This window comes from Paroedura picta, chromosome 1 (genome assembly GCF_049243985.1).
Source record: "Paroedura picta isolate Pp20150507F chromosome 1, Ppicta_v3.0, whole genome shotgun sequence".
Lineage (NCBI taxonomy): Eukaryota > Metazoa > Chordata > Lepidosauria > Squamata > Gekkonidae > Paroedura > Paroedura picta.
In genome coordinates this window covers 154,918,878-154,938,453 of record NC_135369.1, presented here as the reverse complement: position 1 = coordinate 154,938,453, position 19,576 = coordinate 154,918,878, and the positions used below count along the sequence as shown (strand labels likewise).

The 19,576-nt window shown below is 40.2% G+C and overlaps 1 protein-coding gene across 1 annotated transcript in view; it reads left to right on the top strand.

Moving 5' to 3' along the window:
• MYOM2 (myomesin 2) overlaps positions 1-16,931 on the top strand; it is a 96,505-nt gene extending 79,574 nt beyond the window's left edge. Inside the window, exons 31-37 of the mRNA XM_077309297.1 lie at positions 44-82; positions 1,389-1,494; positions 6,916-7,079; positions 7,396-7,432; positions 7,555-7,577; positions 10,521-10,576; positions 15,953-16,931. Of these exons, the coding sequence (XP_077165412.1) occupies positions 44-82; positions 1,389-1,494; positions 6,916-7,079; positions 7,396-7,432; positions 7,555-7,577; positions 10,521-10,576; positions 15,953-16,300 (773 nt within the window). The 3' untranslated portion in view covers positions 16,301-16,931. The remainder of the gene's footprint in view (positions 1-43; positions 83-1,388; positions 1,495-6,915; positions 7,080-7,395; positions 7,433-7,554; positions 7,578-10,520; positions 10,577-15,952) is intronic.
• Positions 16,932-19,576: the final 2,645 nt, after the last annotated feature.

The window sequence follows — 19,576 nt, the reverse complement described above, 5'->3', positions numbered from 1 at the left end:
AATTACTTTTCCTATATTGATATTTTGTATGGTCTCTCCTCAGTATATGATGATATGATCCTCGGGTTGAGTCGAGTCAGTGGTGAGTAAATGCATTTTCTACTTGGGTTAAAAAAATGTGCTGCTTAAAGAACTTTCCAGCTACTTGCTTGCTATGGGATTTTGCACTCCTGATTCTAGCTTCTGAATTGTTTTCTATTGGTGCAGGAAGGTTGACTCAACAGTCGTGTTCCAAACTTTGCAATGCCATGTGATTTTATCCTAAGGGAGTCACTTGTTATTAAGAACAGGAACTCTCAAGGACTCCGGTGATGTGTTATCCCTGTGCTGGTGTGTGGTTAACTTTCCGAAGAGGTCCTTGATAAGTTGTTAATTGACATTATTAAAAGGAAGGAATTATTTTCCTCCCTGTCTTGTTTGTGTCATTTATTGAAAGAGACTTAGGACAATGCAGCTTGTTAGTTTTATGATAAGACGTCACCATGAGAGCAAGTCTTTTGTTGTCTTGGTCATTGGTACAACACACAAGAGCTTTCAAAAGATTAAATCAGTAATAAAATCACCTTGAATTCTAGACTGTGTTCAATGCATCAAAGTAGCATCTTGGATTTGACAGATTACACTGTACAGGGATATACACATTATGGAAAACACTGGAAACGCCGCAATGATAAATTAATTTTTAAGATTTTGGGGTCCAATTTTTAAAAAGTCAGATACATTTCTATCAAGAAGATAGTTTTTGACGTTTACCTCCACAACATAGATAGTTCACTGGTTCAAGCTAGCTTTTGTGCTTTGTCTTGGCCAACTCTCATTCTTATTACAGACCCAGTTTTGGATGGTTTAGCCCATGGAGGTCCCATGATAAATAAGTGAATAAATATTTTATTTCTATACCACCCTTCCCTAGGGGACTCAGGACAGTTAACAAGAAGACACAAAACAATCAAAACATTGTTACCTCAATAAAATGTTCCCAAACATAGCCTTTTTGATGGTTGAAGGGGAGCCCCTTTAACAAGTGGAAAAATTGTTGGACTCAGCCCAGTGTTCATCATTAATAAATGATGGAGGTGAAGATGACTTTAGGATGCTTTGGGCTGATCCTGCGTTGAACAGGGGGTTGGACTAGATGGCCTGTATGGCCCCTTCCAACTCTATGATTCTATGATTCTATGACGTGAACATTTGTAAAGTCTAGGTCAACTTTTAGATCTAAAAATATATGTTATAATTTTCTGACACTTTCCTTGGACCTATTACAAAGTAAACATCCAAATTTCTCATAATTATTGTAACCCAATTGGCAACATTGACATTTTAAGGTGCTAATTTAAGATCTTAAAACTCAAATGATTGTTATGACTATTTTCTGATGATTGTAGGTAAATCTGCTTCTGAACTGAAGATCCACTGTACTCCAGAAGGAATCAGACTTCAGTGTTTCCTGAAGTACTACACAGAGGAAATGAAAGTGAGCTGGTATCACAAGTAAGTGAGAGGCTGGCTTTAACACAATTTCATTCCACAAGTCCACTAAGGGTGTAACTCTGCTTGGGATTGTGCTGCAAGTCCTGTTTTGAGTTTTGCCTGCTAATAATCATTTGAGAGCTCTACCATAGCCACTTACAGTGTGAAAGTTGGATGATGAAAAAAACAGACATGTGAAGAATTGATTTGTTTGAACTCTGGTGCTGGAAAAGGCATCTGCGAGTTCCATCGATGGCAAAAGTCACAAACAAAGAAATACTACAGTGCATAAAACCTGATCTATCACTGGTAGGCAAAGTCACGAAACTCTAGCTCACTTACTTTGGCCATATCATACGATCCAACTCAATGGTGAAAGCAATTATGCTAGGATTGTTCAGTGGAAAAAGGAAACCAGGCTGACAAAGAACACTGTGGTTAGATACAATCAAAATGGACGCCAGCCAGAACATTACACAACTAAAAGAATTAGTGCAAGATCGGAAATCATGGCGGCAGTTGTGCTATAGGATTGCCAAGGGTCAGACTCAACTGAATGGCTAACATCATCATCATCTGCCAATAAACATTTTTGCATTGATAGCAGGCTTAGAAGAAAAGGTTATACTCCTGATTCTCCTTTCTCACTTAAAAAACCCCACAGTTCTCAGGGAACATTTTTCATAAGAAATGGCCCAATCCCTGTTTTTCATACTGTCATCTGTGCAGCTGGCACTACTGCATTCAAATCCCCAGTCAGCCCTGAATCATCCCAGCACTTTGCATAGCAGGGAGCATAAAACAAATCCTAAAGCCAGCATGCAATCATCCACTCACTGCACTGCAGGGAATCTAACTGAGTTTCCATCTTAGAGGTCTGCTCGGTCTAGTGAGCTGAAGAAAGTATAGTAAGGGGGGGGGGATGAATAACGTTTCATTCTCTTTCATAGTAGGCTTTTGTCATCATTAGGCCAAATCACCCTATTTGGATTACTTTTGAGCTGATCAAAGGGAAATCTAGTCTTTGTATTACAGAGTTTAGTGAAACTCTGCAGAGAATTTAAGTGAGGTTATCAATATTCTGGTCACATATGGTTAGCCATTTCTGAACAGAAATACTAAAAGCACATTATTAGGCACTTCTCTGTTCCAGTTTTAATTGTATCACTTCAGTGTAAATTGGATTATCTGTGTACTGCTGTTTCCAAACGGATTCTTCAACCACTCCCCTTCACCCTATAGCTTCCTAAATCCACTGGCAGGAAACACTGGCAGCCCCAAAGCCTTAAATAGAACAAATGGTCCCATAACCTGAAGGGCAAAAGATGTACACATATTTTTAAAATGGAGTCATGGATCCTGATAGTTGAGAAAGTTATCCAGCAGTCAACCAATGATGATCACAAAATCCTATTAGACTGGATTTCAAAACTGAATCTGGATTCTCTGCTCCATCACCAACTTTCCATTGGATTTAAATCTGATTTACAAGCTTCCAACAGGATTTCCAACCAATGTGCACTGCCATTTTCTCACAGTGTCTCTGGTTGTTACTGAAATCAGTTTTAAAAAGTACTATGGGAGTAGACTTTGAGGAGCCTGCATTTCGGAATTCATTCTATCTAAAATTGTACTGAGACATTTGCTAAGATTTCCCAGTATCTGCCAAATGTGAACATCACGTTTTAAGAAAAGTTTATAATCACGTGCACAAAACCCGATCCCTGTGTGCATGCCACTCCTGGCCGGATTGGGACTTCTGTGTGTAAAGCACAACTAATGGAGTGGTAGTGATCTAACAGAATGGAGATGTAAAAATCACTTACTTGAATATGCTGACATTTGATTGATAGATATCTAATCTGCCACAAATCTTGTATAGCTGGCCAAGTTGCTTGTTCTTGAAAGTGGGAATTTCAGTTTTCAATGTGTTTTGGGAACTAAAGGGACAGATTTAAAGATGATTGTGCAGTATGATCACATCAGAAATAAGGTAGGAGAAAAAACAAATATCGCACTTGTTGCTGATTTTAAACCTTATGGTAGTTATTCATGTAATGTATAGAAGCCTAGTTCAAGGTTTTGGACATGTGAGTTAGCCATTGTAGGCCCTCAGTAGCTGTGGCAGGAGATGAAAGTCTCATATCAAGAGGCAGCACTTTCAGCCTTTGGTGCTTGGATAAAAAAAGTGACAGTGGGTGATATGTTAAGAGCAAAGGGCAACTGAATTTCTGCCAGGGCAACTGAATTTTCTTATATAATTCTCTCAGTCATGCTGGAGTACTGCAGGGCTAAAGTTACTGGTGCAATTTCAGCATTGGCTAGGTCAATGCTGGTCTAGCCAAATGTACAGTGCACAAGTTATACCGTTTGGAGTCCATGGAAGTCAAGAAGCATAGAAGGAGCGTTGAAGGTTATAACTCTGGTTATGACTACACTGGTAGCCTTCATCAACAAGACCATTTCCATAATGGAGGCTTTGCGCTGGGCTGCAGGCTGGAGTTTGAGTTGGGGCAAGTTGCCCCATGTCTTCCTCCTTCCACGCGGATTTATGATCTCAGACGGGAGCCAGAGCAGTGAAGTTCTCAGTGCAGAAATGGTCCAGGAGAAAAATACATGATTTTATCTAAATCATATGCTTCAGTTATAATCATATGTGTCTCTTTCCATGGTGGCACATATGTCTAGATAGCCCTTCCTAAGATGGCTATAACTTATTCTTATTCTTCAGATCCATCTTGAAAGCCTTCTGCTTTGCCAGAGATCTTTTCCTTGAGTCAGCGCAGTCGGCACTTCTGTTCACAAAATTTCAAGTAACCTAATCATATGAGATGTAATTACTTTTGCTTGCTTTCAGACAGCATACCCTTTTATCTCCCCTTGTTTCCCTCCCCTTTGCTGTCACTCCTTCTTGTCTTGTCTCTTTGCATATGTCTTTTCTTTTACTCTGAGAATGCCATGCACATCTTGAAAGCACTATAAATGATAAATAGCAGAAGTAATAGAACACTCCCTGGGTGACAGATGTTCTTCCTTGGGAAAAAAAGTCCTTTAAATTTCATGTTGAAATATGAATAGAGCAAAACTAAGTGTAAAATAAATTCAAAATGAAATAGGAGATAGTCAAATGTTCTAAAGGCAAAACAAAGGCAGATACTTTGTCCTCTGAAAGAAACTCTCCCAGAAGACATTAAAATACCCCCAGAATTATTTTTGGGTTGTAGATTTTATATTGATGACTCAGAGCTTTCAGGCACCTTCTTGTGGCTTTTTTTTTTTTAACCAGAGTATTAATCTACCTAGGCATCAGATACCAGATTTTCTCTCCATTAACCCCTGTTCATTCTTAGGACCATCTCACAACTGCAAGAAAGTTCTGTGAAAATGAAGCAGGACCTTCTTCTGAGTCATTAGATGGTTCCAGAATTTGTAATTCTCTAATAATGGAACCTCATCCAGCAGAAGGAAGCTTCTGCCAGTGTAACAAGTCCCTTCTAGCTCAGCCAGATTCCTTGAAATGACAGAAGGAACCTTGTGTTTGAAGAACGCTCCATATCTAGTTGTGTCTAACCCATTATTGGTTAATCTATTGCCTGCCTTAATGAGAGAATTGAATTGTTTGAACTCTGGTGCTGGAGAAGATACCTGTTTTTGCTCCTGCACCCATAAAGAGTGGAACATGACATTCAATGAGGCAAGCTGGATCAGGGGTCTTGTACAGACCAGCCAATCAAGGTGGGGCTAAGAAGAGTTATTTAAAATAATTGTGCAACCTTTCCACTGCATTTTGGTGTGGCTGCAACCACTCTACCTTGAACAATGCACAATTAGATGGTTGCCTTTGGGACAAAGCAGTATATTTGGAGTATTCATTCAGATTGTCTTGGATTTCACCTGTAATAACAATTAGGCCTCGTCTTTCAAACCAATTAGTCTCTAATTAAGGTTTAGAGGAATAGTTAAGGTAGCTAGTGCATAATTGGTAATTTTGCATGTTTGATGAGGCAGTTGGTGGGCATCCTCAGACATCTAGAGATGAAGAGTTTTATTGTCATACCACCTTATCCTGCCTACTTAAGAGTTTCCATAGTTATTTGCATTCTGCCTTTTAATATATTTATTTCCATATTTGAACAGGATGTCATTTTGAATTTTGTCTGTCTTTCAGCAATGTTGTTTTTGTTGTGCTGTGCTTAAAACTTTTCCTGTGTTGTAATTTGCCGAGTCTCTCATTATTTGATGTTTTATTTGTGTGCTTTTTCTGTCTTCACCATTGTACTGATTTGTATTTTGTAAGCCACCTTGCAGGTATTAGTATGCAGAGATGGCAGAGACCTGCTGTAAAATAATGAAGCTCAAATATGAGCAGACATTACTTTGAAACTGTCACTGTTGGAGACACCCTGCAGAATTTCTGTGGAAATAAGATATCATGGGGCAAATCAGAAAAGTTCATGTTTTGATGTACCCACTAGGGTTTGTTATGCCAGTGAATACAATCACAATCATAAAACAGTGGCTAGAAAGTGCCCAGGGAGGGCAAACACCAACTGGTAACTCTGAATTCTCCTGTCCTTAATATACTTCAATGTCTGTGCGTTAAATGAGATTTATTGTCATTTTTCTCTATGAAACAGAAGTCAATATTTTTTCATTCAATTATAATTTCAGTTGATAGGCTACAAGAAGCTTTCCTAAGCATGCCAAGAGGTTTGGGCCTAGGCAGTGAAACTTGTAGATTTTTCTTTGCTTTCGATCAGGCAGGTGCCCCTCCTTCTCCCACTCAATGCTATAGCAAAGCATGTCACTGACAGTCTCCCCAGTGTCAGAACTGGATTGCTGCATGGAATAAAGCTGCTGTTTTGGGGGGGAAATCAGGCCTAAAAGAAGAATGTCATGAAGTGAGATTTTGAACCCTAGTCAGTATGTTTTATAGAGCCTCTTATAGAACCACTTCAGCAGGCCAGTCAAAAGGTTGATTCCAGCTCTCCATATTTGTTCTCCTTTCCAAGGTCCTGATGCTTCTTAGACCCACATTACTATAAGAGCAGTACATTATATTTGATGTTCCCTCATACTTACTTGTAGAGCCTCTTGGGGCGCAGAGTGGTAAGGCAGCAGAAATGCTGTCTGAAGCTGTCTGCCCATGAGGTTGGGAGTTCGATCCCAGCAGGCGGCTCAAGGTTGACTCAGCCTTCCATCCTTCCGAGGTCGGTAAAATGAGTACCCAGCTTGCTGGGGGTAAAACAGTAAGGACTGGGGAAGGCACTGGCAAACCACCCCGTATTGAGTCTGCCAAGAAAACGCTAGAGGGCGTCACCCCAAGGGTCAGACATGACTCGGTGCTTGCACAGGTGATACCTTTACCTTTACCTTTTACAGTATGCTTTTCTTTCTGTTTGCAAACATTTTTTAAAAAACCATCTCTGTTCATTTTCCTAGGGAATCTAAGATTTCTTCTAGTGAAAAAATGAGGATTGGAGGTAGTGAAGAAATTGCTTGGATGCAGATTTGTGAGCCCACAGAAAAGGATAAAGGAAAGTATACTTTTGAGCTATTTGATGGAAAGGATGGCCATAAGCGAACTATTGATCTCTCTGGGCAAGGTAGGAAACTTTAGCAATGGTCTACCATTTTCATTCTTTAAAGTTAACAGATAATATTGGCCTATTTTGTAGTGGGAAAATTACCTTACTTATTTTTTAGATTTTTATTTCTTGATAATAATTTTCAAGGGTGTAGTGCTCCCTTCATTCATGCTATGTCTGCTCTTATCAGGGCTGACTTTGATCCTGGTTCCTATTTCATTTGATGTTTCTGTACCATGTTATAGGTTTAAAGAACACTCACACCCGTTCTATGACAATGTCTTATCCTAAGTGCAAGGCAAACTTTATAACACACTGAAATATTTCATTGCAGCGTACGATGATGCCTATGCAGAATTCCAGCGACTCAAGTAAGCTTTCTGACTTTTATGTTTATACTAATTCCAGCTACCTGCTGTTGACTATTAAATGACATTATAAAGTATTGTAATATTAATTCTTTAATTTCCTTTTTTCTTTTTCTTGCCTTTAGGGCAGCTGCTTTTGCTGAGAAGAGTAAGTAAATTATTTAGAGAGGGAGGAAGTTAATTATTGTCATGTAACACCAGGAGCTAGTAATGTAATGAAATGGCTGGAGGGGATAGTGGTAGCAGCTATAATATGCCCATATAAAGCCATTTGATGAAGATGAAATAATAAGGCCTACAGATGATGCTTTCCTTCAAGCGAGGGAGTCTGCAGATTTCTCAGAGAACCTATTCAGCAGTTGAGCTTACCTTGTTCAGCACCAGCAATCAGACCGTAAACAGATCAGGATTACGTTCAGGTTGCATTGAACAGCCACTGAACAAGCTTGCAGCTGGCTGCTGCCCATTAGCTGAGAGTTGGCTTGTGATGGCTGCCAGTGGCCTGTTTCTGTAGAGTCTCACCAACAGGGTGCAACAGCCAAATGAACCATGGATTAATTGGCAGCCTGATCACTGCTGGCAGAACCAAATTGGCCAGTTTCAACCATCCTGTGGCCAGGCTACTGTTTCAGAACAGGCACGGTGCAGTTTCAAAGCGAATGGCTTATGAAGCGTGTTGTCTTAGGCCAGGCTTGCCCAACATAAAAATCACCAATCTGAACATAACCCACTGGCCACATCTGGTGCTCCACTAGAGACTTGATTAACCATCTGTCTCAGACTGCAATAGAAAGTTCAACAGTTTATTCTTAGATGAAAAATCCAACTATTTGGTCCCATCCCGCCCCCCCCCCCTTCCTGGTGGAAGTGAATTAAAATGTGTGAATAGAAAAAGAAAGTAGAAGAACAGGCATCCAACACCAAATATTCAACTCAAAGATTAAAACAAGCTGTGTATAAAGAAATGTATGTGATGGTGGGCAGGCATGAACAATGACAAATCAGGTGTTGATGGGAGCAAGTATATGAAAGCCTTTATAGGAATTATCTCTGAAATAGGCTACTGCATTCCAAGTTATGTCACGGAATGGAACTATGGGCATATCTTTTTGCAGACAGATAGAAAGGGGGTGATGGTTGGAGGTGAATGCTGGCCCCTTAAAAATCCTACATTTGCCCCACCCCTGATGCTGTCTCCATTTACATACTGCATTCGGCTGGCTGAGTCTTTTTTCCGTGAGCAACCAGCAAACTCTGTCCCCCACCCCATACACAAACATAGGTAGAGGGAGGTGATGTCTGGAATGAGTTGGTTTCTTCAACAGATTCTGGTTTACAGAGGCGGTTTATAAATAACTGAAATGAATAAAACAATTTTTGAAGTAGTGCACATTGAGGCCTGGAGTTAGCAGAGATTTCTGAGAGCAGATAGGATTCAATTTGTTGAATATAACTTCTTTGGCTCCCTCTCCGACTGCAGCATTCAGTGAAATGCTGCTTTGGGAACAGGGAACCCTTTAGAGCAGAATGGGGGTGGGGAATTGGACAGGGGAGAAAATCTGCTATCTTTATGTGGAAATTATCTGCAAGATTCGAACCTGAGTAAGTATTATCTTTATGGAACTATCCTGTACACACTGAAACTATGTATGTAAATACCCATCATAATGCACATCCATACAAACAATTCATAGAAATCACAGGACAGTTTCAGGAGTACAATAATGGAACATTTCACACTCCAAAATGATGGAGCAAATATGGAATGAAATGAGTGAGCTCTAACCATGCATATGAGTGATGCAGAAGAACTAGCAGAAAATATAGTTGAGTCAGTTTGCTATTCATCAGCAAATGTAATAGGTTTTACAGATCAACTCCTAAACAGGCATTGTTCTTACTTCCATGATGTATGCTTAGAATTGCAGGCTAAAATTGTAGCTTCCAGAAGAATGTCTGGACATCTTATTCCATCATACTGCATTATTATTTCTGAAGCATTATGATGACATTGAAGAGGCTAGCCATTTACTATCTCCTCTGGCAATACTTTTTCCTGAAATGGTCAGCTGAAGTGTTTATCTGCTGTTGTGAATGCTGGCCCAGCCGATCCCAGGAAGGCCACTTATGGTGCTTGCTTGAGTTATGAAAATGTATTGGAAAAGGAGAGCGACGCAGACTGCACTTTTGGCTTTAACCATTTTTCCAGCACATGAAAAAAAGATTCTAATTTATATGAGTGACTGGGCCCTGGAAGTGGAAAGTGGCATTTAGTCCGGGTCTCAGCTGAAGTGGAATTTGGTAGGATAATTGCTGAAATTAAAAATAAGAAAATTGTGCTGCAATTAACTCTTGAGCATTGACAGTGAGATCTTAAATTGGTCCTAAGCCTATCAAAATAAGTGAGATTAGAAGGGTATAACCTTAGCTTGGATTGCACTGGTTTGGAGCTTTTTACATATGATGAGACACAGGACAAGGCAAAGGTTTAATTCAGCTAGGTTAATGAATAATCTTGAACTGGCCTTGTATGGCAGTGGGCCATGCAGCTTTAAACATCTAGGTACTTTGAGCCAGGAAAGATGGGATACTTTGTTTTTTATACTGTCTCATCAGTCAGAACAGGTTTGCCTTTTTTAGGAGGAAAAAACCCTGGGACAATCAATAATGTTTTTTCCTCATCACACTGAATGATTGCATTTCAGTTTGCAGAAAGCTTAGCTGGTTCTCACCTTTAACTTTGTAGAATCTCCCATAAATTAGATGGCCTTTTCACTATACAAGTTACTGTAAATGAAAACCCTTGGGAAAGCATGAATTAAATCAGAAATACAGAACTAGGTTGCACTGTTTAACAATCTGCACTATATACTTGCTTTCTAACATTGCAGGGAGATCTCCCACTTTTGCATTTTTCTTAATATTCAGTGCTGGAGAGCCTGCTGAGTCAAAGGTTTGGTTGTCCCAATATTTAAACCTAACCTGCAGTAGACTACAGAACACTTTGAATAGAATAGGATGCCACACACTTATTCTGTTATCTGAACTCTGGCCATTTTGGTATGATGAATTTCTTTTCTTGTTTTCATAGACCGTGGTAAAGTAATTGGTGGATTGCCTGATGTTGTGACTATAATGGAAGGAAAGGTAAAGTTACCTTATGCTTAGCCATTTGGAGAGGGCTGTGAGGCTGAAATGTTGCTCAATGCTTGTGCAAGGCTGCCTGTGCAATGTTTTCTCATCCTCTTAGTCTGTGGTGTTTGTGGCTGGGAGCAAGCCTAGCTGCCATCGTAGTGGCAGTGCTGCAGGGGCATAGCTTGGTTTTGTCCGGCAGCAGGACAAGCACAGCATGCAACTTCTTCCTCTTCCCATGTCTCCAGAGACCAGCAGCCAGTCAAGCCTTGTGAAATTTGGTTCTCTCCTCTATGCTGCTCTGAGCCCTGGTGTGATAGAAAAGGTTTTGAACATGTAAACCTTTTTACATGGATGAGATTGGATTCATTTTAATAATCCACCAATAAGCATGTTATGCCTGTTAAATACTGCCTCCGAGTCAAAATCCAAAATCTGGGTATTAAGGCTTCAGCCAAATAGTAGTTAAAACACATTCCTACAGTTGCATTCACTCCCACTTCCTACATCCAACTGGTAACAACAGTTCTCTTAAAGGAACGTGCACACACTTACACTGCATTTCCCACCTTTCTAAATCCATCCAAACAGGTAGTCATCTCGTTCTTGCTTTTTTTTTCTTAACCTCTATAGCAGATGGTATAGCTTGAGATGATGATGATGGTAATGATTCTTGAGACATATCTAAAGATGTCAACTGAAGACCTAAATTTACCCTATCATGATCAAACCAATCTTATTTTGGATTAATGGTAACAAACGGAATAATCTGGCTCTGAACCAATTTCACTTCTACTAGAATACACATGTACCAAATGGGAAGCATTTCATGCATGGCCATCCGACAATCTAAAGTTATATGATCCTTTCTTCTTCACCTTTTTAAGAGGTGAGGTAAATTTATGTTCTTCCTTCTGCGGGATCCCAGGTCTTTTTATTCTAACAAATGAACTGCATTCAATGTAACACCTTGGGCAACCCTACATTTGTACGTGTAAATCTTTCTCTCAAATTAGATTCTAACAATGCATCAGGCCTTGCCTTTGAGAATCCCATAACATATAATTGAGTACACATCTCTCTCCCCTGTAATAATTCTGCAGTGATATATGCATGCCATGTAGCCCTATATGTCTGCAGAAATCAGTAGCAAAAGCAGTCCATCCCTTCCATTTTAGCTGTCTAAGTGTCTTCCAAACTTCTATTAAATTGTTCAGTTTCTCCATTTGCTTGCGGGTGATACATTGTGGATAATACATTAACAACATACTATGTATAAGTTATGGTCAGGAAAGCTGGCAGGACTACTCATCCCCAGGTCCCTGGTGTGCCATCTCCATGGATTTCATGGCAGAAGTACCAAGGTTCAACAGAACATCAGCATATTCATAATTGTATACTTGTTTACAAAAATGGCTCACTTCATCCCGAGCAAAAGCACACCAATAGCATAGGAAATGGCCTGAATGTATCGCCAACATATATTCCAGTGGCATAGTCTCCCAAACCGTATTATTTCTGACTGAGGAATACATTTTACTTCCCAGCTCTGGCAAACTCTGTTATGAACCAAACTCCATCCCTCCTCTGCACATCATCCACAGTTTGACAAACAGACAGAATGAGTAAATGCAATCCTGGAACAATTTCTGTGCTGCTACATATTCTATCCACAAGACAATTGGGCAGAGCTATTACCACTGGCAGAATTTGCATATAATAATTCAATACATTTATCCACGCAACAAACCCCATTCAAAGCTGCATGCAGATATATGGACACAGATCTACTCCCATTCACACTCAAAACATTTATATCAGGCACCTGAGTCACAAACACTTGGTAATTACTGTGTTGGCTATAACAAACCTTAGCAAAATGTACAACCTTCTCGCAGTAGCTGAATAGTGCTCCTTTTGTAGGACTCTTAGGATAATTTTCAAGATGCCGTACAGAACCACAACAAAGACACATTTTATACCTACTCCATAACTTTTCAATCTGTTCCTTTAGTTCCTTTGTAGTGTCTGTATTGGAGCTTCTTACAACAGGGCCATATTTTTACTACTACTCATTTCCCATGCCCAAATTTACCAGATTAGCGTCATTTGAAGCTGCCTCAGTTTGCATTTCTATTGCTTTCCCCAAAGAGAGTTTTGTTCCAAAAGCAACCAGTCTCTTATTCAAGGCATATTTGTCTTTTCGACAAGCTGATCTCTAATCATCTCATCAGCCAATGCTCCAAACTCACAGGAGCCAATTAAGTCTCTCAAAACAGCAATATTTTGTAACGTTGACACCCCTGGTTTCTGTTCACGCTGACAAAATTTATAATGATTAGCTACCATGTGAACTCTGAGCGCAAAAAATCTTTCAGGTCACTAAAAGCAGTCTCATATTTACCATCAGCCAGAGGAAATCTGTAAAACTACCCTACGTTTCTGCTCTCAAGAAATGAATAAGCAGCACAAGTTTTCTCTCTTCAGAAAGATTTGTGCTACTAATTACAAGCAGATAATGATGAAAAATACAAATCCATGAAGTAAAATCAATTGGAGGCTCATTTAGACTTTGCAAAAAGGGTACCAGTGGACTGAGGCAAAAAAGCCACTTCTCCTTCATCACCCATTTGTTATATCTGTTCAATAATGCCTCCAAGTCAAATCCCAAAATCTGTTTATTAAGGTCTTATCCAAAAAGCCATTCAAACACATTCCCATGGCTTCATTCACTCCCTATATCAACCTTTCTCAACTTTTCTACCATTGACAAACCTTTGAAACATTCTTCAGGCTTCGAAAACCTCCAGAAGTGGCATGTTCATACAGAATATGTTTGGGAAGCACAGCTGTGTATATGCCCACCTAGGGCCTTTCCCCTTCCAGCCCCTTCAGACCCATCATTGGCCATTTTGAGAGGGATGGGTAAGTTGATATGACCATATGTAATATATCACCCAAGGAATGGTTGTCAAATTTAAAAAAAATGAAAAATTAATTAACTCCCACCCATTATGGAAACCCTTCCAGGGTTGTCAAGAAACCCCAAGGATAAGAAAGCTTGCCATAAATCCAGCTTACATGCTCCTCTTGCCATAACAACAAGTCTTTTAAAGAAACATACACACACACCACAGCACACACATTTGTGGCTAGCAAAATGTCCACTCCACTGGTAAAATAATATACGGACACAAACAGTATTTCTAGTTATACAGTGGGACTACCAGGGGCATTAGGTTTCTCTTGGAACTTAGACAAAAACAAAACTTGCTGCAACTTTGGCTTCAACTTTTCTTGTATAATGAACTGGAAATATCCCTAGCTGGGTACATCTCCCATGCTTAGTAGTATTAAAATATTGTGACTAGTCATATAACTAAATGGAAATATTGTGACCAGTGTTGAACTTAACTGAGGGGTGTAATTTCATAAATATTGTAGTACTTCTTGAAAACTGCCATGTAGGGATGGCCACAAACCAGAAATATGCAATTCAGTTCATAATTTGAACCAAACTAAATTCGGAGGCTCATTTATCAGTTCATGGTTCACAGCTCATGGTCCTTCAAATTCCATTGAAAGGGACTGTAGTCTCTTTAAACAAAGTTCGCAGAACCACTCAGCTGTTGTTGTTTTTTTGCCTGTCTTGTGCAGTCCCTTTAACATTAAACAGCTGAGTGGCTGAGCAGTTTTTCAGGATTACAGAAAGTAGCCCAAAACAACTGCGTAGGTGGGGAGATGCTCCCTACCATGCAGCTCTTTTGGGCTGTCTTGTGCAGCCTTTTAACATATAAACAGTCTGCAAAACAAGTGTTCAGGAGGAGGCTCTCCTTGCTGCAAAGCTGTTTTTCATGCTGCCTTCTGCAGCTGCACAGTGGGACCATGACTCCATTGCAAACTTATTTTTCTTGGTCTTATGTAGTCTCTTTAAACTTTTAAGGGACAGCTCAAAATAGCTGCACAGTGAGAAGAGCTTTCTTCAGGCTCTCTTCGGCAGTCCTTTTAAAGTTTAAAGTAACTGCACAAGACTGGCCAAAATAGCTGAATGGTGGGGAGTGCTTCCTTGCCACTCAGCTGATTTTCTGGCTTTAAACTTTTTTCTCCATCCATAAACTGTACAAACTGTTTAAAAGTCTGTGGAATTCCATAATGGTAAAGCCATCATGAACTTCTGTTCGTGAACCATGGACAGGGCAAAATTCATGATAAATTTTGCTTTGTGGTCCAGTTCATGCCCATCACTGGTCCCTTATGTCATAGTAATCTGGGGTCAAAACACATGGAAAATAAAGAGGATGTCTGATGGAAACCCCCCCCCCAGAAATTCATATACCTCAGTATACAACAATAGGGCTTGCAAGATCCCCAAGTGCAGATCAATTGAAATATAGCAACAAGCTAATTTTTTCAGTGCACCTTCATAAATAGAAACAAACCTTTTAAAAGCGCCTTAATGTATGTTAATGAATAATTTTCAGCTTCATTTTTGTTTTTAAAGACAAATATGCACATCAGCACTCAGCAACAAGGGCTTTAAAATAAAACAGTTTCTAACATGCATTGGCATGCACATCAGCTCACAGTCACTGGACTGAAAAAAGAGTGCAGATAAGAAAAAAATGGCACACAAGCAGCAGGGGAACGATTTCTGGGAAGAGGTGTGAAAAAAATTTGCAAAACACTGAGAGGAAGTTTTCCCCCCACAGACCTTTTCCTGGCCTTTGAAATGACAGTTTTCGCATCAAAGAACTGAACATCACAAAAATTCGCTGCAACCCGAATTGCGTTATTTAATGCAGATTGGGCTGCAAATGGCTTATGTTGGAACAAATCATCCCAACAAATAACTCTGCAATAACCTCAGTGTGGATCAAATTAATTAAGGTCCCTTGAGAGATTTTGTGTCTTCAGTGGCTTGCTCAGAATTCCCAAGCACTATGCATGGGGAGAACACTTCAAAGACGTTTTTAAATGTATCATTGTCTGAACACCATGCCAAAGTAATGGTGTGATCAGGAGCCTGCTTCAGGCAAGTCTGCAATGACATTCCAAGTGACATCTTCACATAATGCTGCCCTTGGGCTAGTATTGCATTGTACTAGCTGGGAAGATGGAGGAATGCCTGCATCAAAAACGAGAACATTTTAAGGAACATGCTTCATGCTTGTGTGCTGCAGCCATGCTAAGTCTTGCACTTGTGCAATATGATCCAACCACAGCGGATCTATTCAAGGTGCCAAGATGCCTTCCCCCCCCTTTCATAAACGCACAGTGGGCGTTCTCCTCTATGTTTTCTTGATTCAGTGTTTTGATAGCAAAGATTTTGTTTCAATAACTGAAACATCGGACTGACCCTTCATTTCCTCCCTTGCCCTTTCCTCTTTTCAGACCCTGAATCTGACTTGCACCGTCTTTGGGAATCCTGATCCTGAAGTGGTCTGGTTTAAGAATGAGAAGCTTCTTGAACTTAATGACCATTATGTAGTTACGCTGGAGCAAGGGAAGTATGCCAGCTTGATCATTAAGGGAGTGTCATCAGAGGACTCGGGAAAGTACAGTATAAATGTCAAGAACAAGTATGGTGGTGAAATGGTGGATGTCACTGTAAGTGTGTACAAACATGGTGAAGAGATGCCTGATATTAAACCGGCTGCTTCTGGTAAGACAAGGCTAATACCAGCAGATCCAGCTCAAGAACATGCAGCCCCTAAACCTGCAAAAAGTGGCCGAAAGTAGACTTCAATGTGTTTAACAAATCAAAGCCTAGGGAGAAGCCGTAGGAGTCCCTCCCCCATAGTGTTTCTGCAGTAGGTAACTGACAATATCCGAGGAACAGGCAAGGATTTTGAAGTACTCACCACAGTCTCAGTTGCTGAGCAGTCCCATCCACAGATGCCGCGACATCATTAAGAAGAGAAATGTGATGTGGCTTGCAAACAACAACAGGCAGGCCATTAGAATGGCATCTGTCATGAGCCTACATTCAAACCACTATTATTTGTTGTGGGATGCAGCCCTGCTTAGCGCAACCAAAATAGGCAGAGGGTTTAGCTGTCTGTGTAACTGGGGAGCTGAACCTTTTTCCATAATCTGAACCGGTGACCTTCAGTGCTTTTTGTAAAACCCCGTTAAGTTTGGATGGGCTGCAGAGAGGTAAATGCATGGAGAGCTGTGGCTTCAGATGATTAAGATGAGCTAAAAAATGACCTTCTGAGCTATCCTTAGTGGCATTGCTGTTTTGTAGTGCAAGCTTATCTTTGGTAGTATTTTACAATCACCGTGGACTCATTTAAACCATAAGTTTCACAGTTGTTGTTTGTTTGTTTTTTCTCCCTCTGCTTTGTGCTAATAAAAACTTTAAAAGTCACCTTGTGTTTCTCTCTGCACCAAATTACACTTAACTAGTTCTGTTTACTCTCTTTCACCGTTTAATTATGGCTTATTGCGCAATTTCACAGCTGGTAGCATGCAGACAATGGACTTACAATAAAGGAAACGAATTATGGATCATCATAGTCACTCCATGGCATTTACTGCATTAATTTTATACTTTATGGTGTGGTCAGTAAGCAGTTAGGAACTGGTATCAAGAGACACCTCCTAGGATAATTATGCTTCCAAATTGGGTCTCATCCCAGGAAGGCAAAGTCAAAACTCCCTTAAGCTTCCATAGTCAAAACCGCGGACTCTGAACACTGATTTGCTTTACCATTGATGCATATTTTAAATGGGGTTTACACATGTGCCCTTCATCAGCTAGGAAACTTTTACTAAAATAACATGCTATAAATAGCACAAATAATCTTTAATACATTCACGTGGTGTCAACAGAAGATCTGCCGTTATGCCAAGAGAACGGCACCTTAGGATCTAAGCCTACATCTTGAAATGAACTGTAACAGTTGGATCCTCTCTTGACGTAATGGCAGATCTTCCGATGGAACAGCAGAGAGAGGAGGGGAGTAATTTCCCCCCTGACATCCCCCTTTCCACTGCTGAGTCCCATTCTGCCCTCTACACTGTTTTGGGAGTTCCACTGACCAGTAGAAGCACTTCTTTTTTGGGGGGAGGGGAAGCACAGATGATGGAAGTGGGATTTGGAGAAGTTGCCTCTTACGCTCACACTGCTTGGAACCCATGCCTTAGCTTGAGTATTTAGAATCTGCCTGTTGTAGGGAATATGCTATAAATATATAAGATCCAGCAACTTAACTTTGTCACCCAGATACCACAGCATGCCTCTCACTGCCTCTGACAGACATGTAATGAAGAGGTTAAGAGTGGCAGACTCTAATTTGAAGAACTGGGATTGATTCACTGCTCTTCCACATGAAGCCTGCTAGATGACCTTGGCCCGGTCATGGTTCTCTCAGAACTCTCTTAGCCCCACCTCTCTCACGAGGATTCTGTTGTGAGGAGAGAAAGGAAATGTGATTGTAAGCCTCTTTTGAGATTTGTCAAGGTAGAGAAAAGCAGTGTATACAAAAGCTCTTCTTCATACTTACATATCTTCTTCTTTCTCTTCCATCATGTGTGGACATTATGTGGAAGATCCTTGGTTTGTGAAGACTTCAATGACACTCTAGTTTGCCTTGACATGTCAACGCACCTGTGCAAATTGGAGTTTTTCTTTATCCACAAACCAAGGTTTTGAACTGGGATTAAATTATGGTTTGGAATCCCAGTTTGTGGGGGAGGACAGAAATCCCAATTTGCTCCGACACTTGCATTCAGATGTCATTTGAACTGGAGTTTGATTGAAAGCTTTGCCAGCTGATTTACTTTCAGTTGAGCTCCATATGCAATGGACTACATGAGCACAAACAGTGCTTGTAGCTTTCAAGGATGACATCTGAAGGTGGCCATCATTGGAACTAAGCCCAAAGGCGCACTTCATACATGATTTATTCTTACAATAAGGCGACCTCTGTGTGGAGAAAAGCAGGTGCAGTAAAGGAAGATTGGATACAGAAGTTGAAAATTGTGGCATGCATTATCACAGCATTACAAGGTAAATCACACCCAAGTGTTGGGCAGTTCACTTTTCTTGGTTCAAGCCTATTGTAAATATTTTAGGTCACATGGTGATTTCTTCAGTCTCTTTATTTATAAATTAAATCCCCCCCAGTTTCGTATTTTTTTTAAAAAAACCTTTTATCATGTTAATCTATTTCCCGATGTAGTTGAAAACTGGAAGCTGATCAATACAGCACAGAAAGCTATATTTTGTGTTATTGTTATGGAGTTGAGTGTACAGGTTATATTTAGCAGAAATTCTTGTGTATTGTTGCAGCTTTTTGGAAGTATCCTTGGACACTGCAGGCAAGGTTAGACTCATCCTGACTGCGCCTTTTAGTCAGTCTTTTTAGCTAGCTAAGCTCTACCCATTTCCTTTCAGGTAGAAGGGAAAGAATTTATGGTGGCATTTAATCCTTTGCTGAAGCAGAGAAATTAGCACTTGCTGGAACGCTATTTTCAAAAGGCTGAAGATTTGTAATAAGCACTTACTTTTTGTCCAGCATGCAAGGCAGCAGAGTTTTACTTTGTGCGATTTTTTAAAAAAAAGCATTTGCTAGTAGCAGAGAAGTTAGTTAAATGACCTACTCTTTAAATAATGATTGTTCAACATTCTGGGTCCAGTTGGCCCAGCTACAAGCTATAAATGTGTATAAGATAGTTTCTATGAAAGGAATTCTTTCTGAGGGCTAAACTAGGTGGTACCAAGTCCCTAAGTCTGTCGAGGGGATGCTACATCATTTTAGATCCTGAGTTTTTTTACTTTTAAAATTGCAACATGGGTCCAAACCTACCAGAGATCATAGTACAGGAAGATGAGGGGCTTCTTTCTTGAGAATGGAGCCCCTCATCCCCTCAACTGTATTCGCTAGCAGGTACTGTCTAATTTGACCCTGAAAAGTAACTTGTGGATGTCCCGTCTTTCTAAGAAAGAGGGATTCAGTGGTGAGTTGGTCGTTACTTGATGTTACTTACCTTCAGGTACCCATATCCACA